Source organism: Giraffa tippelskirchi, chromosome 7, assembly GCF_054371585.1.
Source record: "Giraffa tippelskirchi isolate mGirTip1 chromosome 7, T2T-mGirTip1v1.2.pri, whole genome shotgun sequence".
Taxonomy (NCBI): Eukaryota; Metazoa; Chordata; class Mammalia; order Artiodactyla; family Giraffidae; genus Giraffa; species Giraffa tippelskirchi.
Window position 1 is genome coordinate 10,623,212 of NC_137281.1, and position 27,136 is coordinate 10,650,347.

General features: G+C 50.0%; 1 protein-coding gene and 1 long non-coding RNA gene across 7 annotated transcripts; one reads left to right on the plus strand and one right to left on the minus strand.

The window, feature by feature from the left end:
- Nucleotides 1-2,159: 2,159 nt before the first annotated feature.
- Nucleotides 2,160-22,770, minus strand: PVR (PVR cell adhesion molecule). 6 transcript variants are annotated; one of them, XM_081515930.1, is made up of 9 exons: nucleotides 22,447-22,770; nucleotides 19,074-19,433; nucleotides 16,776-17,066; nucleotides 14,757-14,874; nucleotides 10,647-10,795; nucleotides 9,368-9,490; nucleotides 7,723-7,754; nucleotides 4,378-4,449; nucleotides 2,160-3,942 (listed from the first exon to the last, which is right to left on the minus strand). In XM_081515930.1, the coding sequence occupies exons 1-9, from the start codon at nucleotides 22,520-22,522 to the stop codon at nucleotides 3,805-3,807; spliced, it is 1,359 nt and encodes a 452-aa protein (XP_081372056.1). In that variant the 5' UTR covers nucleotides 22,523-22,770; the 3' UTR covers nucleotides 2,160-3,804. The 6 variants fall into 6 exon arrangements, 5 of the variants coding, with proteins under 5 accessions (XP_081372056.1, XP_081372058.1, XP_081372059.1 ...); XM_081515932.1 differs by lacking the exon at nucleotides 22,447-22,770 and adding an exon at nucleotides 20,659-20,715; XR_014060890.1 differs by lacking the exons at nucleotides 2,160-3,942; nucleotides 4,378-4,449 and adding an exon at nucleotides 5,981-7,287 and having other exon boundaries at nucleotides 7,723-7,794; nucleotides 9,334-9,490.
- Nucleotides 22,355-27,101, plus strand: LOC145515469 (uncharacterized). Its single transcript, XR_014060896.1, has 2 exons — nucleotides 22,355-22,717; nucleotides 25,912-27,101. It is a non-coding gene; the product is annotated as an uncharacterized LOC145515469 (long non-coding RNA).
- Nucleotides 27,102-27,136: the final 35 nt, after the last annotated feature.

A 27,136-nucleotide genomic window follows, 5' to 3' on the forward strand; every position in this document is an offset into this window, starting at 1 on the left:
GAACCTGCTGTTGGAACTCTGGGAAGGTCAGGGAGGCTGAATGAAGCATCTTTCCTGTAATCAAGAAATGAGGGACACAGAAAGGCTTTTGTGCCCAGGAGCCCCACAGGGATCTTGCTCCCTATCACCACCTCTTAGTTGTTTTCCGTCCACTGACTCCCAGCCTGCTCCTTGGCTATGAATCCCCACGTGTCCACACTGTATTTGGAATTGGGTCCAGTCCCTCTCCCCTTGGCAGATGCTCCCTGTACCTAAGGTGATGACCCCATCTCCCTAAATAAAGTCTGCCTTGGGCTTCCCTGGTGGCTCAGATGGTAAAGAACCACTCCAGAATTCCTGTCTGGGAAATCCCATGGGCAGAGGAGCCTGGCAGGCTACAGTCCATGGGGCTGGAAAGAGTCAGACATGACTGAGCCACTAACACTTTCACTTTATGCTTTAACTGGGCTCCCCAGGTGGCGCTATCAGTAAAGAATCCACCTGCCAGTGCAGGAGATGGAAGAGATGTGGGTTCGATCCCTGCATAGGGAAGATCCCTTGGAGGAGGAAATGGCACCCTACTCCAGTATTCTTGCCTGGGAAATCCCATGGACAGAGGAGCCTGGCAGGCTACAGTCCGGGGGGGTCACAAAGAGTCAGACATGACTGAGTGTCTGAGAACACCATGTTTTAACAAGTGTCATTAGGTAATTTTTTCTTTAACAGTTAGAATATTATTTTTTCTCCAACAATTCACCTACCCTTCATGAGTTTAATTGGTTCCTGAAAATTCTTCCAGTAATCTCTGGGGAATGAAAAAATTCTTCAAATAAAAACTTTAAATTATTTTTTTTGTTGTGACAAAATCCACATACATTTACTGTTTTAATGTGTACAATTCAGTGGCATTTGTAGGTTCATGATCTTGTGCAACCATCACTGTTATCTATTTCTAGAACATTTTTTATCATGCCAAAGGGAAACTTTGAACCCACTAAGCACTCCCTCCCCATTCCCCCTTCCCCCAGGCCCCAATAAACACTGATCTCTTTTCTGTCTCTATGGATTTGCCTATACTGGATATTTCATTTACATGGAATCATGCAAGAAGTGACCTTTTGTGTCTGGCTTCTTTCATTTAGCATCATGTTTCCAAGACTGTCACATGCATTAGTACCCCATCCCTTTTCATGGCTGGATAATATTCTGTTTTGTGGATAGACCAGATTTTGTTTATCCATTCATCTGTTGAGGGACTGAGCTAAACCCTCACTTTATTACTTCTGTGCAAATAAACTCAAAGTGGACCCCTGATATCTTCTTATAACTTTTGATTTGAGGGTTTTATGTACAGGCCCACCTCATCTGATGGCTCTTTGCCTTATTACACTTGGCAGATACTGTTGGCTTTTTTTTTAAATAAATTGAGCAGCTCCACATTGAGCAAATCGGTCTGTGTCATTTTTCCAAAAGCTTCTGCTGACTTGGTGTCTCTGTATCTTATTTTGGTAATTCTTGCAATGTTTCAAGCTTTTTTCATGATTCTATCTGTTATCATGGTCTGTGATCTGTTATCTTTGGTGTTACTGTTGCAAAAAGACGATGACTTACTGAAGGCTCAGATGATGGTTAGAATTTTTTTTTTTTTTTTAGCAATACAGCATTTTAAAATTAAGGTGTGCACATTGAAGTCCAGGTGGTGCAGTGGTAAAGAATCTGCCTTCGAAGGCAGCAGACACCAGAGCTGCAGGTTTGATCCCTGAGTCGGGAAGATCCCCTGGAGGAGGTTATGGCAGCCCACTCCAGTATTCTTGCCTGAGAAATTCCATGGACAGAGGAGCCTGGCGGGCTACAGTCCATGGGGTTGCAAGAGTTGCACGTGACTTAGCAGCTAAACCACCACCACCATTTATCTGTTTGGCTGTGCTTGGTTCTAGTTGTGGCCTTCAGGGTCTTTAGTTGCGGCGTGTGGGATCTAGTTCCCTGACCAGGGATCAAACCTGGGGCCCCTGCATTGGGAGCTTTAACCACTGGACCACCAGGGCAGTCCCTCTTTGTGGCCCTCTTGATTCAAGGTCTTGCCTCCACACCTTTGTTTCTGTCTCTCATGGTGACGGTTTGGGCAAAACGCTGTTCCTCCCCAGTTCCCACAAAAGACCCCCTCGCACACAGCCACTCGAGGTGTAATAAATTAACTTTAATAAGGTTTGGGGGCTGGGAATGGACAAGGGGTTTATGTAGCAGCTGGGCAACCAGTCTCCCTTTATGCCCCTGCACTGTGGAGCCCCACTGGCCTTGTCATGCCCTATCCCTCCCATTTGGGTCCCATCTCTTCCCCACCCTTCTCTGTTTTGCATTCTCCCATCTTCCCAGACAGAAGGCCACACATCCTTCCCACTTTCTCTTGCAGAGTGGCTCATGCCCAGCTCTCTGGTTTAGCATTCTGGCCCAAGGTCTCTATCTGCTTAAAATATTTTCTCCAACAGACAGAGGAATTCTGGTGCCTACCCCCAAGATTACGGACAGTTATAAAATAAACATGTCAGTGTATCAGAGAAGCTCTTCGTCCTGGGGCTTGGGCTATGTCCATCCAGGTCTGAGAGCAGCCTGTGCTGCACAGCGGTAGCTTCTGATTCTTCAGCAACTATCTTTTCCTCCTTGTTTTGGAAACAACTTCCTGCTTTCCTCTGTGGATGACCAAGGTCTTGTTAACCCCAGCACGCTGGCCACAGAGGCTCTCCTGGGACCGCATCAGTTCAGGACCACCGCTTGATCCTGCTCCTTGGACAGTCCCGGGGCAGCTGAGTTCCGGCCTCTGGTTCCCTTCTGATGATAAGGATCATTGACTATTTCTTATAAGCCACCGAGATTCAACTAAAACAGAGATTTAGAAGCTCTAGGCCGGAAGTCAAATTCTTACCAAAAAAATCTCTGGTAGTTGCAACATTCTGTGTGGCCCTACGATGCAGGAAAGGATTAACCTTGTTCAGAAAAAGACCTGGCCCTTTGGCCCTGGTTCCTGTGAAGTAACCTCTTAGCCCTTCTTTGGAATGTCCTGGTTGACAGAAGGTTTTGTTTACCTGGGGCTGTGGGCTATATGGGATAATCTATGCCAATGGTGTGATTCATGGTGGGGGCATTAGGCCCCACAATAATGGCTTGACCTATGTTGGTGCCAGGCTTCCCAGGGGGCGCGGCGGTAAACAATTCGCCTGCTAATGCAGGAGATGCAAGAGACACAGGTTCAATCCCTGCCGAGAAGATCCCCTAGAGGAGGAAACGGCAACCCACTCCAGCATTCTTTCTTGGAGAATCCCATGGACACTGATGGGGTCGCAAAGAGTCAGACACGATTGATCATGCGCGCACTCTTTCTTCAACCCTTTCTAAGTTGGTGCCAAGGGCAGCTGCATGGGTGGTCAGCCATGTCTACACGAGCGACACCTCTGGAAACCAAGGCGCAGGCGCGCTTTCCTGCTTGGTAACACTCTGTGTGTGCTGTCACATGTCACTGCCAGGAGCAGTAAGTGCTGTCCACATGACTCCACCAGGGCTGAACAACCAGAAGCTCGTGCCGGGACCCTGCCCTGTGTGCTTTTTCACATTGCTGTTCTTGGTCTCATCCTTGCAGTGTAGTAAATTATGTCCGTGAATAAACAGTGTTCCTGAGTTCCACAGTCCTTGTAGCGAATGACTCAACCTGAGGCTGGTCTTGTAGACCCCTGAACTTGCCCTCCGCCCGGGTTACCATGTTGTGAGTCAGAGGGGGCCTCCTTGAGGTCTGGCAGGGGAAGGGTGGCCAGTGTCTTTGGAGGGAGACTCCCTTCATTGAGGCGGGGGTGGGAGTCCAGCTGGAAGACCCACGTGCTCACCAGCTTCAGTCTCACCATCCAGCCCCTGCACTGTCACCTGGCGCCCTCTGTTGGTGGATACGGAATTGCTTCTAACAGGTGCATAGGTGACCTAGGGAAATATGCAAACTTTAGCCTCTTGTTCAGTTGTGTCCAACTCTTTGCAACCCCATGGACTGCAGCACACCAGGCTTCCCTGTCCTTCACTATCTCCTAGTGTCTGCTCAAACTCATGTCCATGATGCCAACCATCTCATCCTCTATCCTAACTTTAGCCTCAAGCCCTTATAAAAAAAATTCTTCCTGCCAAAGCCCAGCATGCAGAGAGCTGCAGGCCTGCTCCTTTCCCAACCCTGGAAGCCAGGGCAGCACTTCTCCAGGTATGGTCATGAATGGAGAGGAAAGGCGAGATCTGAAAATGCAGATTCCCAGGTTAAGTGCTGCGGGTGCCCAGAGATGCCTGGCCCTTTCTTGGGAAAGCCCACGGCCATTAATCTGGGGTTCGTGTAGACCCCCACCCCCTCCTCAGCTCCACCACCACACTTACCCCATTATCAGAGGGACGGTTCTGGTTCCGACCAGAGGAGACAGGAGAAGTGATCGGAAATGAATGACAATGCTGGAAAGCATGGGAAGAAGACACAGGTGGGTGACCAGGCCCCTTGAATTCTAAGTCCCGGCTCTGCTATTGACATGGGGGAGTCATGTCCCAAAATGGTTTCTACATTTAAAAACACAGCTGGGGTATAGGCTTCATCTAGTTATTCCTTCAGTTATTAAGTATACATAAATCTTTATTGAGCATGGGCTCTGGAACCAGACGGAAGAGTTCAAATCCCAGTCCTTTAGGAGCTGTGTGACCATGGGCAATTGACTTAACCTCTCTGTGCCTCAGTTTCCTCAACCATCAAACAAGGATTTATTCAGCAAATAGCAAATGTCTACTTTGTGCCAGATGCATTCTGGGTGCTGGGGATATAGATGTAAACAAAACAGACAAAAATACCCAGCATGTGGCTTACAATGTGCCAAATGCTATGGTAAGTGCTGGGTCTACATTAACAGGTATGGACATGCCCATTTCACAGATGAGGAAACTGAGTCATAGTAAGGCTTTGGCCCATGGTGACTGCCTGTGGGCTCAGACACAGGCAGTCTGGCTCTGGATGTGATGCATTCACCAAACATTTCCTCAAATGCCTCTTTTGTGCCTGATCCAGTGGTAGGAGGTGCTGGGGACACAGCCATGACTGACAGTTCTAGCTCGGTGCTCCTGGGTTTCCCAGTCCACTGGAGAGACAGACAAGTCCCCACACCGTGATGCCCCTGAGTGGGCAAGGGGTGGGGGTGGAGAAGCCCAGAGCAGGTGCTTGGTTCATTTCAGGGGAAGATCAGGGAGGGCTCCCTGGAGGAGAGGGCTTCCCACTGGGATGCGAGGAGGCCTTTTTGGTTAGTGGTTGAATGAATAAAACTTTGTAACCAACAGATCTGCCTTCAACTCTTGACTTTCCAGCTGTGTGCCAGCTGGCAGGTAATGTCATCTCTCTGAGCAAATGTTTCCTCATCTGTAAAATGGGCTCACAGGAGGACTTTATTTACAGGGTGGTTGTGCGCATTCAAGGGGGCTGTGCACAGGAAGTGCCTGGCACAGAGAAAGTGCTCAGCAAAATGTAGCTCTTTTGGTTACAGAATTAGCCACAGGACTTTGCCAGAGGGAGCCGTGGGGAATGGGGCTCCAGGCAGGCGAACAGCCTTGCAAAGCCCTTGAGCCAGGGATCTGGGCACCTTTTAGAGCCAGGGATTGGGGCAACCCCTCCTTTCAGGGAGCCAGTCCTGAGCAAGGCAGATGAAGGAAAGTGGAGGGGGGGGGGTGGTTAAGTGTTATTCTACACTTCATCCCTTTGGCAGGAGCTTCTATGTCACCTGGATTGAAAGCCAAAGTCCTTACTGCGGCATTTCAGGACTTACAGGAGCTACTCCCACTTTGTAAAAATGAGTCCCAAGATTACGGACAGTTATAAAATAAACATGTCAGTGTATCAGAGAAGCTCTTCGTCCTGGGGCTTGGGCTATGTCCATCCAGATCTGAGGGCAGCCTGTGTTGCACAGCTGTAGCTTCTGATTCTTCAGCATCTATCTTTTCCTCCTTGTTTTGGAAACAACTTCCTGCTTTCCTCTGTGGATGACCAAGGTCTTGTTAACCCCAGCACGCTGGCCACAGAGGCTCTCCTGGGACCGCATCACTTCAGGGCCACCACTTGCTCCTGCTCCTTGGACAGTCCCGGGGCAGCTGAGTTCCAGCCTCTGGTTCCCTTCTGATGACAAGGATCATTGACTATTTCTTATAAGCCACCGAGATTCAACTAAAACAGAGATTTAGAAGCTCTAGGCTGGAAGTCAAATTCTCACCAAAAAAATCTCTGGTAGTTGCAACATTCTGTGTGGCCCTACGATGCAGGAAAGGATTAACCTTGTTCAGAAAAAGACCTGGCCCTTTGGCCCTGGTTCCTGTGAAGTAACCTCTTAGCCCTTCTTTGGAATGTCCTGGCCGACAGAAGGCTTTGTTTACCTGGGGCTGTGGGCTATACAGGATAATCTATGCCAATGGTGTGATTCATGGTGGGGGCATTAGGCCCCACAATAATGGCTTGACCTATGTTGGTGCCAGGCTTCCCAGGGGGCGCGGCGGTAAACAATTCGCCTGCTAATGCAGGAGATGCAAGAGACACAGGTTCAATCCCTGCCGAGAAGATCCCCTAGAGGAGGAAACGGCAACCCACTCCAGCATTCTTTCTTGGAGAATCCCATGGACACCGATGGGGTCGCAAAGAGTGAGACACGATTGATCATGCGCGCACTCTTTCTTCAACCCTTTCTATGTTGGTGCCAAGGGCAGCTGCATGGGTGGTCAGCCATGTCTACACGAGCGACACCTCTGGAAACCAAGGCGCAGGCGCGCTTTCCTGCTTGGCAACACTCTGTGTGTGCTGTCACATGTCACTGCCAGGAGCAGTAAGTGCTGTCCACATGACTCCACCAGGGCTGAACAACCAGAAGCTCGTGCCGGGACCCTGCCCTGTGTGCTTTTTCACATTGCTGTTCTTGGTCTCATCCTTGCAGTGTAGTAAATTATGTCCGTGAGTAAACAGTGTTCCTGAGTTCCATAGTCCTTGTAGCGAATGACTGAACCTGAGGCTGGTCTTGTAGACCCCTGAACTTGCCCTCCACCCGGGTTACCATGTTGTGAGTCAGAGGGGGCCTCCTTGAGGTCTGGCAGGGGAAGGGTGGCCAGTGTCTTTGGAGGGAGACTCCCTTCATTGAGGCGGGGGCGGGAGTCCAGCTGGAAGACCCACGTGCTCACCAGCTTCAGTCTCACCATCCAGCCCCCACGCTGTCACCTGGGGCCCTCTGTTGGTGGTTCCTGGGAATTGCTGGCAACCTCTGAATAGGTGACTTTCTAGGGAAATATGCAAACTTTAGCCTCTTGTTCAGTTGTGTCCAACTCTTTGCAACCCCATGGACTGCAGCACACCAGGCTTCCCTGTCCTTCACTATCTCATAGTGTCTGCTCAAACTCATGTCCATGATGCCAACCATCTCATCCTCTATCCTAACTTTAGCCTCAAGCCCTTATAAAAAAAATTCTTCCTGCCAAAGCCCAGCATGCAGAGAGCTACAGGCCTGCTCCTTTCCCAACCCTGGAAGCCAGGGCAGCACTTCTCCAGGTATGGTCATGAATGGGGAGGAAAGGCGAGATCTGAAAATGCACAATCCCAGGTTAAGTGCTGCGGGCGCCCAGAGATGCCTGGCCCTTTCTTGGGAAAGCCCACGGCCATTAATCTGGGGTTCGTGTAGACCCCCACCCCCTCCTCAGCTCCACCACCACACTTACCCCATTATCAGTGGGACTGTACTTGTTCCGACCTGAGGAGAGAGGAGAAGTGATCAGCAGTGAATGACAATGCTGGAAAGCATGGGAAGAAGACACAGGTGGGTGACCAGGCCCGTTGAATTCTAAGTCCCGGCTCTGCTATTGACATGGGGGAGTCATGTCCCAAAATGGTTTCTACATTTAAAAACACAGCTGGGGTATAGGCTTCATCTAGTTATTCCTTCAGTTATTAAGTATACATAAATCTTTATTGAGCATGGGCTCTGGAACCAGACGGAAGAGTTCAAATCCCAGTCCTTTAGGAGCTGTGTGACCATGGGCAATTGACTTAACCTCTCTGTGCCTCAGTTTCCTCAACCATCAAACAAGGATTTATTCAGCAAATAGCAAATGTCTACTTTGTGCCAGATGCATTCTGGGTGCTGGGGATATAGATGTAAACAAAATAGACAAAAATACCCAGCATGTGGCTTACAATGTGCCAAATGCTATGGTAAGTGCTGGGTCTACATTAACAGGTATGGACATGCCCGTTTCACAGATGAGGAAACTGAGTCATAGTAAGGCTTTGGCCCATGGTGACTGCCTGTGGCCTCAGACACAGGCAGTCTGGCTCTGGATGTGATGCATTCACCAAACATTTCCTCAGATGCCTCTTTTGTGCCTGATCCAGTGGTAGGGCTGGGGACAGAGCCATGACTGACAGTTCTAGCTCGGTGCTCTTGGGTTTCCCAGTCCACTGGAGAGACAGACAAGTCCCCACACCGTGATGCCCCTGAGTGGGCAAGGGGTGGGGGTGGAGAAGCCCAGAGCAGGTGCTTGGTTCATTTCAGGGGAAGATCAGGGAGGGCTCCCTGGAGGAGAGGGCTTCCCACTGGGATGCGAGGAGGCCTTTTTGGTTAGTGGTTGAATGAATAAAACTTTGTAACCAACAGATCTGCCTTCAACTCTTGACTTTCCAGCTGTGTGCCAGCTGGCAGGTAATGTCATCTCTCTGAGCAAATGTTTCCTCATCTGTAAAATGGGCTCACAGGAGGACTTTATTTACAGGGTGGTTGTGCGCATTCAAGGGGGCTGTGCACAGGAAGTGCCTGGCACAGAGAAAGTGCTCAGCAAAATGTAGCTCTTTTGGTTACAGAATTAGCCACAGGACTTTGCCAGAGGGAGCCATTCCAGGCAGGCGAACAGCCTTGCAAAGCCCTTGAGCCAGGGATCTGGGCACCTTTTAGAGCCAGGGGTTGGGGCAACCCCTCCTTTCAGGGAGCCAGTCCTGAGCAAGGCAGATGAAGGAAAGTGGGGGGGTGGTTAAGTGTTATTCTACACTTCATCCCTTTGGCAGGAGCTTCTATGTCACCTGGATTGAAAGCCAAAGTCCTTACTGTGGCATTTCAGGACTTACAGGATCTACTCCCACTTGGTAAAAATGAGTCAATGATCCAATGAATAAAACTCCCTGGTCTCAGTGTCCCTGTCTGTCAAGTGAGGGAACCTCATGGTGTTGGCATGAGGGTTCAGGGAGAGGTTGCCACGTGGAAGGCTTAGTACAGAGGCTGTAGGCTAACAGTGCGTGCTTAATTATGGCGGCTGTGATGATGTTCATTTATAGCAGACAGGCGAGTTATATTGCAAAAAAGAGGGGACTCACTGGATCTTTTGCGCCAGAAGAGATAAATCAGGAACACCAGCAGGAGAACAAACAGGATTACGAAGAACAGGATGATATAAAGCCTGGAGGTCAAGCCCTCTTGTGACTGCTCCCCAGGACGTTCTGTCAGAAGAGAAGGAAGCAGAGATTTAAGCTGAGAGACTTTTGGGGGGTTTCACCTGCCTCCCAAAATATTAGACTTCACTTTTGAAGGAGGCTACCGCTCTGCCTCCCTCAGTCTATATGGTTTAGCTGAGCTTTACCCCACCCTCTGGTTTCTAGGATGGGACTTGGGTTTTCTTTTTTTTTTTAATTTTTATTATGTGTTGGGGTAGAGCTGATTAACAGATGACGTTGTGATAGTTTCAGGTGAACAGCGAAGGGACTCAGCCATACATATATATGTATCCATTCTCCCCCAAACCCCTCTCCTGTCCAGGTTGCCACATAACATTGAACAGAGTTCCACCTGCTATATAGTAGGTCCTTGTTGGTTACCCATTTTAAATATAGCAGCGTGTACATGCCAGAGGATGGGACTTTGACCTGGGCCTAGCCAATCAGAGCATTCTATTCTCTCTGGCTGCTGCAATTGGTTCATGAGGTGGGGGTGGACTGTGACCTAAGTTGAGCCAATGAGAGCCAGCCTTTGGACTCTGGCTAGAGGTATTGAAAGTGGTGTATTCTTTCCCTTGGGATTACTAAACTGATGGGCTGTGAGCCTATAAGCTGCTGGGGATCATCTTACCTTCCTGAGAGGAAAGCCTGCCAGGGAACAAAGCCAGCAAAAGAAAAGCAGAGACAATAGAGGTCAAGAAAAGTTCCTGGGTTACACAGTTGGAGCACCTGGATCTAACCATACCTGAAGGTGATTTCTAATAAAGTCCCATTTTTGCCTGGACTATTTTGAGTTGTGCTTCTATCAACTGCAAATGACAGAGTTCTGTCTAATATACCTGGAAAAGCCTGCCTGAATCCATTGGGAAGAGGCATTATGCAACTCCCCCAGCCTGGGTTTGCAGAGGGGCTGTGTCCAGGTGGCTGTACAGTGGTTCCAATGGTTCAGATGGTGAGTTAACAGATAGTAAAGCTGAGCCCGTTGAACCTTCCATGGAGGGGCTTAGGGAAAGAATGGGAGCTTTGAGCATTCTTGTGGTTTAGGGACTCCTTTAACCAGGGACCACCTCTAAACCCCTCCCTCAGGGGGAATCCTACTTCAATATCCTCTTCGATATCTATCCTAAGTTCCTCTGTTCTCCCCACCCAGGGGGTTCCTCACCTCTGACCAGGACGGTCACATTTGCCTGGCTGGTCCCTAGGGCATTGGTGACAAGGCAGATGAAAGTCACATTGATGGTCTCATCCACAGTACGAATCTGGAGCCGAGTGCCCTGGGCCACAGCAGAGGATGGCAGGGTTCCGTTGGTCCTGGGAGAGACAGATGGGTGAGGAAGTGGTCTCAGTCGGAGGCCTAGAGTAACAGGTGTTGGGGCACCACTGCATAGCAGGAATATAGAAACTCTCACACCAACTATAATACAAGTTCAGAGCAAGCCTGGATTTCCCCCAACTCTGCCTCTCACACTCCCATCCAGCCTATCAGCAAAGCCTGTCTGCCCCACGTTCAAAATCCACACAGATGGACTTGCCTGGTTGTCCAGTGGTTAAGAATCTGCCTGCCAATCAATCCAGGGGACATGAGCTTGATCCCTGGTTGGGGAACTGGGATCTCACATGCTGGGGGGCAACTAAGTTTGCAAGTCACAACTACTGAGCCCAGGCGCCTCAGCTAGAGAACCTGTCTGCTGCAAACCACAGAGTCCACGTACTCTGGAGCCTGCGCACCATGACTGGAGAGAAGCCCACGCGCTGCAAGGAAGATCCTGTGTGTAGCAACTAAGACCCAACTCAACCGAAAATAAATAAACATCAAAAACAAAAAGAACATAGCCACAGTCTCTCCTCTGTCCAGTTGCTGTTGTTGTTGTTCATTTGCTCAGTCGTGTCCGACTCTTTGCGACCTCATGAACTGTAGCCCTCCAGGCTCCCCTGTCCTTCACTATCTCCTGGAGTTTGTTCAAATTCATGTCCATCGAGTTGATAATGCTATCTAACTATCTCATTCTCTGCTGCCTTTTTCTCCTCCGTCCCTCCATCTTTCCCAGCATCAGGGTCTTTTCCAATGAGTCAGCTCTTCGCATCAGGTGGCCAAAGTATTGGAGCTTCAGCTTCAGCATCAGTCCTTTCCATGAATATTCAGGGTTGATTTCCTGTAGGACTGACTGGTTTGATCTCCTTGCAGTCCAAGGGACTCTCAAGAGTCTTCACCAGCACCGCAATTTGAAAGCATAAGTTCTTCAGCCCTCTGTCCAGAGCCCTTCCGTAAAGGAAAAGTCCTGACCACGGGCACAGGTCCCGCACAAGCTGGCCCCCTGACGCACTGACCCATTTGCTCCTGCCTCTATATCCATGGTGGCTGACTTGTTGACCCGGAACTCTTCAGTTATGTTCCCACCTCAGGGTCTTTGCATATGCTGTTCCCTATTCCTGGAATGCCCTTCCCATTGGTACCCACACTGCTCACCCTTACCTCCTTCAGTCCTCTACTCAGACATCACCTTTGTGACACCTTCCTTGGTTACACTCTTTCAACTGTAGTGACCCTCCGCCTCCTCTGCATGATCTTTCCTACAGCATTTATCACCACCTGATACACTCCATCCTTAAAAATGGTATCTTGTTTATTTTTTAAATTACAAAAAAAAGTTTTTTTTATTTTGGCCATGCCCTAAAGCTTGTGGGATCTTCGTTCCCTGATCTGTGATTAAACTCCAGGGGCCCTTGGCAGTGAAAGTGTGGAAACATAACTTGTGACCCACCAAGGAATTCCAACATTACCTTGTTTGTTTCTCTCCCCAGACCGGGAGATCTGAGAGGGGGGAACTTGGTTCTTTTTCATTTACCGAAGCCTGTGGATGGTGCTAGTGGTAAAGAACCCACCTACCAATACAGGAGTCTTAAGAGATGCAAATTCAGTCCCTGGGTGGGGAAGATCCCCTGGAGGAGGGAATGGCAACCCCCTCCAATATTCTTGCCTGGAGAATACCATGGAGAGAGGAGCCTGCTGGGCTACAGTACAGTCGGACATGACTGAAGTGACTTAGCATGCAGCACGTGGGTCAGTAGCATCCAGCACATAGTAAGTAGTCAAGAAACGCTGGTTTAGGGATTTCCCTGGTGGTCCAGTGGCTAAGACTCTGCCTTCCCAATTCAGGGGGCCCATGTTCGATCCCTGGTCAGGGAACTAGATCCCACATGGCACAACTAAAACCAGTGCAACCAAATAAATAGATAAATATTTAAAAAGAAAGAAAGAAAACACTGGTTTAACGGACAGAGGAAACCGGGACACGGGTGTGGGTATTCTGCAGAGCTGGCATGGAAACCTGGCCGTATGGCTCATGAGTCTGAGCTGCAGTACTTTGAGACAGGAAGGTAAAGGCCAGCTGTCAATACCAATCGAAAACCTTCGATTGGCAGCTTCGCTGGCCGGCCATTGAGACATGACTGGCTGTCCACAGAGGTGGACAGATGGGGATGCCCGCCACCACGACATTTGCATAGTTGAGAACGGGAAAGCACCTCTGTATCCCCAAGTGGGACTGGTTATGTCACTGACAGCCTCATTTGTGACAGAGTCCTAGCCCCTCAAAGAAGCAGGTGGTGGGGTTTTGAAATGCATAAATGATGAGGACTGTTGGATAGATGGCAACAGGGATGGACTGAAGGCCAGGAATGTGATAAAGCAAGGCCAGGAAAATGTTAGTGAGAGAATCCACACAGCGGGCTTTTGAATGTTTACTGGAAAATGCTTACAAGCCTTCTGTAGGCTTGAAACATTTCCTGATAAAATGCTGGGGGAAAATAGATCTATGTGCCCTGACTTGGAAAGGTGCTCACTAGAGGGACTTCCCTGGTGGCCCAGTAGTTAAGACTCTGTGCTTCCACTGCAAAGGAGCGTGGGTTCCATCCCTGGTCGGGGAACTGAGATCAGATATGCTGTGAGGTGTGGCAAAGACAAAACAAAAACAAAAGAAATGTATCCATGGACAGAGGAAAATTTTCAAAAATTATACATACAGCACAGTTTCTTTCTTTTTTTTTTAGAAATATTGAAAAAGAGACAGGAAGGATATATAACAAAGGGTAACAGTGATGTTTCTGGAGATGAGTGGGTACAGGACTATAAGAGCTATTTTCTTCTTTTTACTCATAACCATATTGCCCAAAGTTTCTACAGTGCTCATAAGTTATTTTTGTAATAAGAAAAACTGGGCCCAATAAAAATTAGGTTAAACCATTTATCCCTTTGCCTTTATCTTTCCCCACGCTTGTCCTTGGTCTCAATAGGAATTTGAGGAAGTTTTTTGATTGCTCTGCTCCTCAATCAGGAAAATCAGGAGGGGGCTACTTCCCTGGTGGTAGCTTCCAGTGGTTAAGAATTCGCCTTGCAAGGCAGGTTCGATCCCTGGTAGCACAGTTGGTAAAGAATTTTGGTAGCTCAGTTGGTAAAGAATCCACCTGCAATGCAGGAGACCCAGGTTCGATCCCTGGGTTCGGAAGATCCCCTGGAGAAGGGAAAGGCTACCCACTCTGGTACTCTGGCCTGGAGAATTCCACGGACTGTGTAGTCCATGGGGTCACAAACAGTTGGACACGACTGAGCGATTTTCACTTGGGGAACTAAGATCCCACACACCTTGGGGCAACTGAGCCTGTGCGCTGCAACTGCTAAGCATGCACGCCACAGCTAGAGAGTCTGTGCGCCACAACGAAGATCCCACGGGCCACAACTAAGGCCCGATGCAGCCAAATAAATAGATATTTTTAAAAAATGAGAATGGGGACGGGACAGTATTTGCTCTGTAAGAGGTGACTGAGCAGGTTACACAAGGTGGCTGGGCAGGTGGCATAGCCCGGGGCTTAAGAGGATTGGGTTTGGAGCCAGACACCGATGAGAGAGTCACCTCTATACCTGTGTGCCCCGGCAGATGACCACAGCTCCTGGGCAGATCTTTAACCTGGGCCTGGCGATAGTGTAGACTGTGGCCAGAGCATGGGGATCACGTGGGGTGCATGTAAGTACCTGGCACAGCAGGCACCCCATAAAGAGCAGGTGTGTCAACAAACCTGGACTTTATCACTTCATTAACTCTGTGCATACAAGATATTTTCCTGGGGGCCCACAGTTGACTTCTTGTTTTGTTTTTAACTTTCCTGCCTACACCCGTCCTTCCTCAGACCCAGGAGTCCAGGCCCCCAGCCCCTCCTCCCTCAGACCCTGGAGTCCAGGCCCCCAGCCTCTCCTTCCTCTGACCCAGAAACTCACGTGCTCCAGTTGTAGACCACGGGCTCTGGTTTGCTGCGGATGTCACAGTTCAGGGCAACCTCTCTACGGCCGATGTACCAGTTGTCATCATAGCCGGATATGGAGACCTCGGGGGGGTCTGGGGGAAACAGACACACAGGCTTAGAGACAGGGAGCCTTCAAGGGGCCTAAAGATAGCTGGGATTCATGCCACAACAGGAAGAGGGCCTTGGCAGGTTTGGGGAACAGCTCAAGGTGGAGAGGCCTGAGAGGGGTCTGGGCAATGGGTTCCAGCTTCCACCCCAAGAATAGAAGCCTAGGAGTCCTCAGCAGGGTGCTAGGGCGGGGCTCACAGGGAGTGCTTCCCACGACCTGCTTCTCGATTGGTTTTCCCTATAAAGCCAGGTCCTGGCATGCCTGGGATGTCCTGTGAGAAAAAGCCTCTTTCTGGATGTTCATAACACACGTGAGCATATTCAAGGCTCTGACAAGTCCCGCAGAAGAGAATCCTGGATGACCACATTTCAGTCTGCGTCTTACCCAACTCAAATGTGGTCAACAGGGAAGATTTTAAAGTCCCCAGGGGGAAGGCCAATGAGAAAGGGTGTTTTTCTATGTGTGTTGGGGAGGAGACAGTTTAGACATCCTCCTCACTCAGATCCAGTTGAGGGGGTCGGGTGTAGACAGTGCAGCAACTGTCAGGCAGGGAGTAGTCAGTCCAGACAGTGATGGGAGGACCCAGTCTGTAGATGAGCCAGTGTAGACAACAGTGGGGCAAAGGGGAGTGTAGACTACATGGGGGGTGGGGGTGGGGACAATGTAGGCAGTTCTCCAGGATAGCCAGTGTAGACAATGTTGTGGGTCGGTGTGAGAGAGTATCTAGGAGAACCTGAGTAGAAAATGCAGGGTGTCAAGGCAGCAGTGGTCAACTGCCAACTGCCCTCAGCTGGTGGCCTAAAGGAGTGGTGTAGACAGTGAGGGTAATGCTGTCTGGGGCCCACAGGAGCCAGTGTAGATAATAGTGTGTGTGTGTGCTCAGTAGCGTCCAACTCTTTGTGACACCACGAACTGTAGCCCACCAGCCTCCTCTTGTCTGTGGAATTTTCCAAGAATACTGGAGTGGGTTGTCACTTCCTCCTCCAGGGGATCTTCCCGACCCAGGGATCAAACCTGCATCTTCTGCATTGGCAGACAGATTCTTTACCAGTAGCATCACCTGGGAAGTAGCGTTACCAAATGGAATTATGGCAGTGTAGGAAACACAAGGGAGTTGGTATTGATGGTGAGGAAGCGGTGTAGCAGTGTGCACAAGGTCAGTGCAGACTGCTGCCCAGGGAAGAGGGTGTAGGCACTGTGTGCAGGCTCAAGAGAGCGTATGTGGGGTGTCCGTGTAGACAGCGGCCCCCAGGGAGCAGTGTGAAGTATGGTCTAAAAAGCTGGTAGAGTCCTTCCCTAGCAGTCCAGTGTTTAAGACTCAGCGCTTCCATTGCACAGGGCATGGGTTTGATCCCTGGTCAGGGAACTAAGGGGCTTCTCACATGGTGCTAGTGGTGAAGAACCCATCTGCCAATGCAGGAGACATAAGAGCCTCATATTCACTCCCTGGATGGGGAAGATCCCCTGGAGAAGGGCATGGCAACCCACTCCAGTATTCTTTCCTGGAGAATCCCATGGACAGAAGACCCTGGTACAGTCCATGGGGTCACAAAGAGTTGGACACGACTGAAGTGACAGCACGCACTTAGGCACAGGGAACTAAGATCCCACACGCCCTGTGGGATGGCCAAAAGGAAAAGAAAAAAGAAGCTGGTATAGACAGTGAAGGACAGGGTTATCTATGGCCTAGGGGAGTTGGTGTAGACGATGTGGGGATGGGTGTAAGGCAATAGTCAGAGAGCCAGCTCTGATGATGATGTAATGTTGAAAGCGATCCTCGGAGTCAGTGTAGGGGGAGGGTGGAGACAGCTGGCCAATGGCAGGGGGAGGGTGGAGACAGTCTGGCAGCCCCTCCCTCCCTTGCTCACACTTAGATCAACTCACAGGACACAGCCAGGGTAATGGGGAGCACCACGGGCTCCTTAAAGCTCTCGTGCTCCACTCTGCAGGTGACATTTCTGCCATCTACCCGGCTGGACGGTGTTAAGATTAAGAGGCTGATGACGGTGACGGTGCCGGGCAGGGGCCCTGGCACCTGGGTGGTATTGGTCTTTCCATCTGAGGACCAGGAGATGCGGGCAGGTGGGTGACCTCCGGTGGAGACACAGCGGGCAGCCGGCACAGGGTTCGGGCTGAGTGGGATGTCCAGGGTCTCAGCCTCGTTCTGGGGCTGGGCTGAGAAGAGGAGCAAAAGACACGGGTTACGCCTCACCAGCAGTCATGCAATAAACATCTCAGCAGCAGGGGAGTACCGAGATGAGGGCACCGGATGTGGCCATGTTCAAATCCCCGCTTTGCCCCAGCAGTAGGGTGGCCTTGGGCAAGTCTGTGCCTCAGTTTCCTTGTCTGTCAACTGGGGATAAGGGGAGGATGACTAGCGATGAGAATTTATAAGTAAAGCTCTTAAAACGGTACTTGGCAGGAAATAAGTGCTCAATATATATAATTATGATTGGTAATTGAATACGGTGCCTGGCTCTGTGATGGGCAATATTGAGGACTCAGGAACGACTGAGACAGCCCCACCCCTGCCTTCATGGGGTGGACTGTCAGAAAGGAAAATGGATTTCCCCAGACAGTGATGACTCAGACTGGGCAAAGCTGGGATGGGGGATCCCGGAAGGGGTGCCTGAATCTCGGGGGTGGTGGTTACTGAGGGCTTCATAGAGGAGGGGAGGGCTGAGCTGTGCTCTGGAGATTCAGACAAGAGTGACTGGCTCAAGGTTCCATAGTCATAAATGACAGAACTGGATCTTCCCACAAGGTCTGTCTGACTCTAAAACTACCTTGCCCATTTCTTAATCATTCTGGTGATTCCCAGACCTGGGATTTCATGTGGTTCCTTTTCCCTCAGTACCTGTGCTCTTGTTACCCAAGATTTCTCTTTAATTTGACTCACTGGTTCTGTTTTACTCTCATCCTAAATCATAAGACCTGAAGTCTTAAGTTTTTGGAAATGATGAGAGATGCCTTTGGTTGGGGGCGTGTGTCAGGCACTGCTCCAAGGAATTAACCTTCCATGAGTCATTCATGCAAGGCCCGGAACAGTTACTGACGCAGAAAGTGATAGTGAGCTTCCCCTGGTGGCTCAGACTAAAGAATCTGCCTGCAATGCAGGGAACCCAGGTTGGATCCCTGCATTGGGAAGATCCCTTGGAGAATGGTGAGTCATTCTTACAAGGCCCAGAACGGTTCCTGACACAGAAGCAAAAAAGAAACATGAGCTCTTGTTCATCCTCATAGCGATCTCCATTTCACAGATGAGAAAACTGAGGCAAAGCGACTTCATACTCAGTTGCCAAGAGGAAGGCCTGTCATATTTTCTCTGGTACTCATAAAAATGAATGCATGTTTCCATGACAATGCCAAGGACATTCCCCCCCCCCCCCCAGGTAGGAGAAAGCCCTCCACTCCTGGATATCAGAATCTTCCCCTCCCAGTCTATTTCAGCTCTCCCTTTGGCTCAGTGGGTAAAGAACCCGCCTGCAATGCATGAGACACGGGAGACATGGGTTCGATCCCTGGGCTGCGAAAATGCTCTGGAGCAGGAAATGGCCATCCACTACAGTACTCTTGCCTGGGAAATCCCACAGGGAGGAGCCTGGCGGGCTACAGTTCATGGGGTCACAAAGAGTCGGACACGACTGAGCAGTCACTCACTCACTTCCTCACCAAAAGGAGTAACAATAACTGACCCACTATCCCCAGCCCACATAGGTCTCTGCTCTAAGTGATTCACCTGGATGAACTCCTTGGACCCTCAGGATAGCTTTCTGAAGGCAGCCCTATTGTTACTAAGCCTCTTTTACAGACGAAGAAAGCAGGTTGCAAGACGAATCCGCCTGCCCAAGCTGGCAGTGGCTTCCCAGCTTCCCAGGCCAGTCTCTGTCCCCACCTACTTCTTGCATCAGCCACTCCCCCCTATACCACCAGCATCCCCAGATCCTCCAATCCCCTTGGCCCACAGTCCCCAAGATCTTACATCCCAGGACCTCTGACTCTCTTCCGTCCTTGACCCCCTCCCCCTTCTAATCTCCCCTGCGTCCCGCCGGTCATTGCCCGACCTCCTTCTTTTGTTCCCTCGGAATTTCTCCCTCCCTCCTGGACCCTTCCCTCTCTTGGCTTACCTCCCTACCCCACTCCACATCCCTCCCTTTCGGCTCCTCCCTCCTCCCAGCTCACCGAGCACACGGAGCTGGGTTCGAGCGCTCGTGTCACCATTCGGGAACGTGGCGAACTGGCAGGTGTAATTAGCTTCATCTTCCACACGCAGCTCCCGCACGGCCAGCGAGGCGTCCCACAGCTTCTCGCCGGGCTTGGCGGCCGTGAATTCCAACCGGCTGGACTCGTGGAAGCTGGGGCCCTGGATGGGGTGGAAGACCGCCACGCTGCGGGCGAGCTCTGCCGGTCTCTGCCTGGTCCAGGTCACTTGCGTCACCGTCACATTGTGTTCCGGGGGGTGCAGTTGGCATGGCAGTGTCACAGTTTCTCCCACGAAGCCGGACACCTGGGCTGGGGCCAGTACTGGGATTATCTTGGTCCCTGCGGGGAAACACAGGGTGGGTCACATCTGAGTGTCCCTGATCCGGATGCGGTAGGGGGTTACTGGAGCTTGGAGCCCCTTGGGTATGTGTGTGTTGAGGGGAAAGGGGATGCGGAGCACCAATCCTGGTCCAGGGGTGAGGATGAGATGGGGGCTGGACTGGGTCTGCAACTGGGTCCCGCCGCCCCTCTCCTCCCTGCCGCTCCCCTCCCCCCTCCCCCGCCCCATTGGGTTGTTATTACCGTATTTCCTCTATCTCAGCATCATCAATTTTTGAAATTGCGGTCCGTGTTGCAGTTAAACAATTAAATTTGCCTCTTAAACCACTTTAAAACATATAATCCAGTGGCAATTAAGTACATTCATGATGTTATGAAGCCAGCATCACTCTCTAGCTCCAAAACTTTTCTGTTATCTCCAGTCATCAATTTTAAGATGCACTGGGACGCTGTTGGAGCACTTCCGATTTAGAGGTATGGGAAGGGGAGGAAGGGGTTCTCAGGTGGCTCAGAGGTAAAGAATCCACCTGCCAATGCAGGAGATGCTGGTTCAATCCCCGGGTGGGGAAGATCTCCTGGAGTAGGAAAAGGCAACCCCCTCCAGTATTCTTGCCTGGAAAATTCCGTGGAGAGAGGAGCCTAGTAGGCTACAGTTCATGAGGCCACAAAGAGTTGGACACGACTGAGTGACTGAGCGCATGCGCACGCGCGCACACACACACACACACACACACACACACACACACACACACACACACACACACAAGGGGGAAGAAACTCAACGTCTTAGGATCCATGAAATAAAGTAGTATTATTATTACTCTTTGTGACCTTGGGTTGGGAAAATGTAGGGGGTCCGAGCATAAGAAGGGAGTAGATGGGACTTCCCTGGTGGTCCAGTAGTTAAGACTTCCAATGCAGGAGGCACAGGCTTGATCCCTCCCTGGTCAGGAAGCTAAGGTCCCACATGCCTTGCAGCCAAAAGGCCAAAACATAAAAGTGAAGCAGGATTGCAACAAATTCAATAAAGACCATTGAAAAGTGTCCACATCCCAAAAAAAAAAGTGTTTTTTAAAAAGAAGGGAGGTGATTATAGCCCCAGGGTTTTTGGATCCCCTCAGCTCTCTGCTGTGAGGGCTTCAGGCAGATTCCTTAACATCTCTGATTCTTTTTTGGTAGTTTGTAAAATAGGACTAATTACAGTTAACATTCTGCAGTTGCTTACACAGATTAGGAGCTGTTCTGAGTGCTTCACACATCTCCCAGCGTTTGGTCCTTAAGCAGCACCTTGAGGCAAAGCACCACTGTCAGCCCCACTTTATAGAGGGGAAATCCAAACCACAGAGTCTTTTGCTCCAGGTCACACTGAGAGCAAGTGGCAGAGGTGGGATTTGAACCTGGGCCATCTTCAATCAAGACTCCTGATCTCTCATCCACAGACTCCATATGAAAATCATTCTGCCTAGAGTCCCAGCACACACTAGATCCTCAATATGTGTTGACTTTTATCCATATTGATAAACACAATGCTATGCATCCTTATTAATAATAATAGCGATAAAGGAGACGGTGAGAAGGAGTTAATTGCTTTGAATCTCAGTCCTTCCACTCACTAACTGTGGCCTTTGTGCCCATGGTTTCACTCCTCTGAGCCTCAGTCTCCTCATCTTTAAAATGGAGGTGGTTGTAACCTAAGAGGGAGTTGGGAGGACTAAATGATGAAATTTATGTAAAGACATATGCCAAGCACTCTATACAGGTGAATATTATAATTATTGCTATGAGGAAGAGGAGGTCAGGACATAGTGGACTAGGGTGCTTGGAGCAAGGCGTGCGGAGGGAGGACCTGGTCTGGACACGAGGGGATTGAGTGTTGAGCTGAGCATGCTAGTCTCGGATGGAATGCCAGCTCTACCATGGATGTGCTGTGCAGCTCTGGGCAAGTGTGTCTCCTTCTCTGATGGTTCGACCTCTGTGAGGTTGACACTGGGTGAAGTGGCCTTTCTCTAGGCTTATACCCTGTGTCACAGCCAGGTCCAAGTTCCACTGTGTGCCAGGCCCCCGGGCTGCTCCCTTGGGCCACTCCTCCTCCAACCCTCTCCAAGGTCCATGAGATCCACACTCCTAGCACTAGGATTTTCACCCTCATTGGACAGAGGGGTCAAGTGAGCCTTTCATGGTCAAGCTACCTGCCTGGGTAAACCAGCAAGAGAGGGGCAGAGCCTGGGTTGAGACCTTTTGGGAAATGAGGAGATTCTGGTTTCCTCGAGTCTGTGTTCAGTATTATTACTGTTCACGTGAATCATCATCACCATTATTGTTTTTCTTCAATGCATCTAGCTCAGGGTGTTTCCAAGACACCATCTAGGTGGGATTCCACTCTCCCCTCCTTCCTCCTCCCAGCCCCCAACAGACATTTCAGGGAAACCGCGAGCTCAGGTCATTTTCCTGAGCTCACACAGGCGTTAAATGCCAAAAGCTATTTTGAACTCACCGCTGTCTGACACCAGAGCTATACTCCCAGTATGCGGAACGTGGCCTGTAGTAGGCACTCAATAAACGTGTGTGGGATGAATGCGTGAATGAATGAATGGCCGCGGTCTAGAGCCAGACGCGGTCGAAGGGGAACGAGAAAACGAGGTTATCTGCCGCTGCCCTCCTTCCCCTCATCAAGCATCCTCGGTGGCTGTTAGGACTGGGGAGAAGAGTGCGCTGATATAGCGAGCAGGTGCGCGGGTGTGATGCCCGGGCAAGTGTGGTCCCGTGAAAGTTCACCTTCCGCCTTATTTTTCCCCCCAGAGGCCTGCCTGCCCTGCCCTTCAGAAATCTCTCGAAGTCCGGCGGTTTTCCGGGAAGCTCTCTGGAGAGTCGGGCCCAGCCCCGGCGTTCCTGCAGCACTGGGGCGGAGGGGAGCGGGCGAAGGGCGGCGAGTAACTCAGGGTGGGGCGAGCGCCCGGGCCGGTGGGGAGGGAGAGGGGGAACGGGGGCCGCCCGATCGCGCGGTATCACTCACCGGCTCCCAGGGGCACCCAGAACAGCGACAGCAGGAACAGCAGCAGCCGCCAAGTGAAGAGAAAGGCAGGGGCCATGCCGGCTTCCTCCCGGCGCCCCAGGGCAGGGCGCGCCTGGCCTCCCACACTCGAGCCGGGCGTCTGCTCGCTCTGCCAGCCGCGCGGGCGCGGCTCGTGCTGATTCCACACCTTCTGGGCAGGAATCTCGGCCTCACTCAGCCGCCGCAGCCTCGGGGAGGACCTCCTTGGACTAGCAGCGAGGAAGAAGTGGAGGTGGGCTCCCTCGCAGGTACCCGTCTGGCTCCTGCGGCGCCCGCGGAGGCGCCGTGTACTGCCCCTCCCTCCGCCCCCTTGCTACACTCTGCTGACGTCACCTACGACGGTGACTTCGCTAGGACATGGGTTCGGATGTGTCGTTGTTGTTTCAGTCGCTGAGTCGTGTCCTAGTCGTGGTGACCCCACGGACTGTGGCCGGCCAGGCTCCTCTCTGTCCATGGGATTTCCCAGGCAAGAAATACCGCGGCAAGTAGACATTTCCTTCTCCAGGGGATTCTTCCCCACCCGGGGATCCAACTGGGGTTTCCTCCAGCACTGCAGGCGGGTTCTTTACCGCTGAGCCCCGAGGAAACTGAGGCGCTGGCAAAGAGGTTCAGCGACTTTCTAAAGTTCAGGATTGGCGAGGGACAGAGCAAGGGATTCGAGTCTGTCATGGGGACAGATCCTGAGTTCCTAACTCCCAAAGCTGCCACCCCTGGGGTCATATTGGGCAAGTTGCTTCTCCTCTTGGGGCCTCAGTTTTCTCATCTGAAAAATGGACAGGATAACAATACCCTGTCTGTTTGTAAAGACTTAAACATGCAACTGCTAATGTTACCGAGTCCAAGCTGGCTCTGCTCGCTGCCCGACAGGCCAATGAGAGATGAGGGATTGGGACAAGGAAGAAATTTTATTTGGGGTGCCGCCTAAATAAGAAGATGACAAGCTAGTGCCTCAAAACAACCATCTTATGGGGTCTGGATGACAGGTTCTTTTATAGATCAGAGATGGGAGGAGATGAGGAAGCAAAGTAAAAAAGCCATTAATCTTGCCAACATCTCTCAGAATGGCACGCCTGAGGCAGGGAATGTGTTCATTTCTTTGTGCCATCGATAGGTGGACCGAATCCTTAAAATTAATTAAATTAAACCCTTAATTTAACAGTCAGGCAGAGGGGAAGGATTCTCTGAGGTGGGCCATTCTGTATGATTATAATAACAAAAGCAACAAAAAGCAAGTCAAAGAAACAGTTCCAACATGGAGTCAGAATTGGCTTCTTCTCTACCACACTTGGTCCAATTCCTGGTATATATTTTGTACTCAGTAAACAGCCACGATCACGAATAACAACTCATGTTGCTTTACAATTATTATAAAATAATGTTGATGGCATTGAATGTTAATATCCTCACTTGGATGAGAATGACAGTTCATTCAGTTATCATTCCACAGATACTTATTGAACCAGGCAGTATTCCAGGCACAGGGGACACAGCAGAAAGCAATACAGACAAAAATCCCTGCCTTCATGAAGCCCACTTCTACTGGAAGGAAACCGACCACTGAAAGAGCAATACACAGAATAGCATCATGTCTGGAGGTGATAACGGTTAGGGATGAACATATAGAAGGGAGAGAGATGGGAGAGACCAAGATAGAAATGGAGGAATAACAGAGGAATGGAGATAAATTCAGATAGTCACTGGGAGATGGGGAAAAAGAGAAAAGACAAAAGACATAAAGATAGAGAAACACAGGGCAGAGGGTAAGGTGAAAGAGAATCAAGAGGTGACAGAGAGACCCAGACAGCGCTGTGCTCAGATATAAAACTTGTGAGACTTCCTCATCCCCAGTCCTGTTCATCCTAGCCAGGGTCCCCACCTGGCCCACTAGCAATTCTGACCCATGTTCTGGGATATCCCCATATCTTTCTAGAAAATTCCCCCTTTGGACTTGGGCCAGTTCAGAGGATACTGTTTCTTGCTGTCCTCTCTGCCTTGGTCCCGGAGCCCACTCCTGGCACACAGCCATGGGTGGGTGGTTCTGATGCTGGGTGTCTCTCACTCTGCATGTACGTAGGTGAATTTCTGAATGGAAATGTGGAAGCTGGTCTCTGGGAAATCTCTGAATTTCCTGGCACTCTTGTTCAGGGCCTGTGAGTAATTTCCAAATTGGGAAACTGGCTGTTGCTTTGTTCCCCCCCTGAGCTGTGACGTCACCTCTGGGGTTCCCCCTCCTCCCAGGGCTCCCAGCTACGGCTACTCTGGTTTCAATAGCCACCTCTCTGACTCTGGATAGTTAACGGCTGCCCCCTGCCCTTACCAGTGTTTGGACTTCATATTTTGGGCCCAGGTCACCCCACACTCTGTCTTCTCCCCATTGGACGTCTGACTTCCTAGCAACAAGAGTGGGGCCTCTGCTTCCAATCAGACCATTAGAACCTTGGTCCTGAACAATTCATGCAATGGGGATATTATGGGCTCTGTTATTGTAGCTGAAAAGTGGGGTCAAGGCAAGGCTGAGGGTCAGGGATGGGGTGAAAGTTAGGGATGAAGTCAAAGATGGGGTCAAAAAGGGAGGGCCTCAGGGATAGGGTTAGGATGTGGTGAGGATCAGTAGAAGGGGAAGGTCCTTTGGTGGCTGGTATTCCCAGGGAAAACCCCTTTCAGTTGATAAATACTTGGGAAGGCCAAAAGCTCCAGGCTGTCAAAATCTACGAATTAAATAAAATGTCCTGGACTTCCCTGGTGGGCATTGCAACATCCAGTATTCTAGCATGGAGAATCCCATGGACAGAGGAGCCTGGTGGGCTATGGTCCACAGTGTAGCAAAGAGTCAGGCACGACTGAAGCGACTTAGCGCACACACACAGTGGATGAGAATCCTCCTGCCAATGCAAGGGATATGGGTTCGAGCCTGTGGGAAGATTCCACATGCCTCAGAGCGTGTGGGCCACAATGTGTGAGCCTGTGCTCTAGAGCCCATGAGCAGAAACTACTGAGCCTGCACCACACAACTACTGAAGCCCGTGCTCCTAGAACCTGTGCTCTGCAACAAGAGAAGTCCCATCTAGTCCCCGCTAGAGGAAGCCCATGTGCAGCAATGAAGACTCAGCACAACCAAAATAAAATAAATAAAATAAAATATCTTGTTGCAGGTCTGGATATGACTGGGCAAGGACATGATGGAGAGAAAAGGGTGTCAGCTGGAATGAGTGGGTGGAGTTAAGGAGTTGTCTGGTTCCCGGTAGCACCCCCACTCCAGGTCCTTTCCACCTCTGAGCCCTGAGAGTGGTCTGGTGTCCCATTGAAACCACCCTCCTCTGGTTCCCACAGCTCCCTGGGCTCTCCCACCATGGCCCTTTGCTCTTTGTATTAATTCAGTCAATACATGTTGATCGAGCACCTGCTGTGTGTTTGGCCCTGTCCTAGGTGCTACAGATAACAGCGACCTGCAAGAAAAAAAGTCCCTGCCTTCCTGGAGGTCCTGGGTTGAATGAGAGTTGGGGAGAGGAAGATAATAAAAAAGTAGACAGGTACTATATATACCACGAGATGGTAAAAGCTATGAAGAAGAATAAGACAAGTGAAGGAGACAAGGACATTAAAAAACTAAGATGATGGAATCCGATCCCATCACTTCATGGCAAATAGAAGGGGAAAATGTGGAAGCAGTGACAGATTTTCTTTTCTTGGGCTCCAAAATCACTGTGGATGGCAATTGCAGCCTGAAATTAAAAGATGCTTGGTCCTTGGAAGGAAAGTTATGACAAATCTTGACAGCATTTTATAGAGCAGAGACATCACTTTGCCAACAAAGGCCCATATAATCAAAGCTATGGTTTTTCCAGTAGTCATGTATGGATGTGAGAATTAGATCATAAAGAAGGCTGAGCACCAAAGAATTGATGCTTTTGAACTGTGGTGCTGGAGAAGATTCTTGAGAGTCCCTTGGACTGCAAGCAGATCAAATCAGTTAATCCTAAAGAAAATCAACCCTGAATATTCTTTAGAAGGACTGCTGCTATAGCTGAAACTCCAATACTTTGGTCACCTGATGTGAAGAGCTGACTCGTTGGAAAAGACCCTGATGCTGAGAAAAATTGAAGGCAAAAGGAGAAGAGGGCAGCAGAGGATGAGATGGTTAGATAGCATCACCGACTCACTAGACATGAATCTGAGCAAACTCTGGAGATAGTGAAGGACAGGAGAGACTGGTGTGCTGCAGTCTATGGGGTGAAAAAAGTCGGACACAACTTAGTGACTGAACAACAACAAGAACAGGTCAGGATAAGACATTGACATTTTAAGAAGTTGGAAGACTTTGGAGGGTTTTGAGCCAATATGATCAGATTTGTATTTTAACAGAATCACATGGAAGCTTGTATAATTAAGCAAATATGAACATATTTCCTTATTCTTTTCTTATGTATATAAAAGAAACTTATTTTGTATATGTGTGTATTTTCCTTATATATACAGACATATACAAATTTCCTTATATACCTATACAAATATTATATATATTCCTTATACATAATTTCCTTATTCTTTCCTCCCACATTGAAAAAAATAAATAGTAGCATTGTTCTGCCTCTTCCTGCTTTTTACCTAGCAACAAATCTTGTTGATCTTTCCAGGCAAGGACATAGCATGC

What these genes read in the sequence shown, in the direction of transcription:
- PVR (XM_081515930.1), bottom strand. Translation starts at nt 22,522, where the DNA reads ATGGCCCCTGCCTTTCTCTTCACTTGGCGGCTGCTGCTGTTCCTGCTG. An exon ending in CATTACCCTGGCTGTGTCCT is followed by an intron (nt 14,875 to 16,775) that starts GTGAGTTGATCT and finishes TGTTTCCCCCAG; the next exon opens with ACCCCCCCGAGGTCTCCATA. An exon ending in CTTCTGGCGCAAAAGATCCA is followed by an intron (nt 7,755 to 9,367) that starts GTGAGTCCCCTC and finishes CTCTCTCCTCAG; the next exon opens with GTCGGAACAAGTACAGTCCC.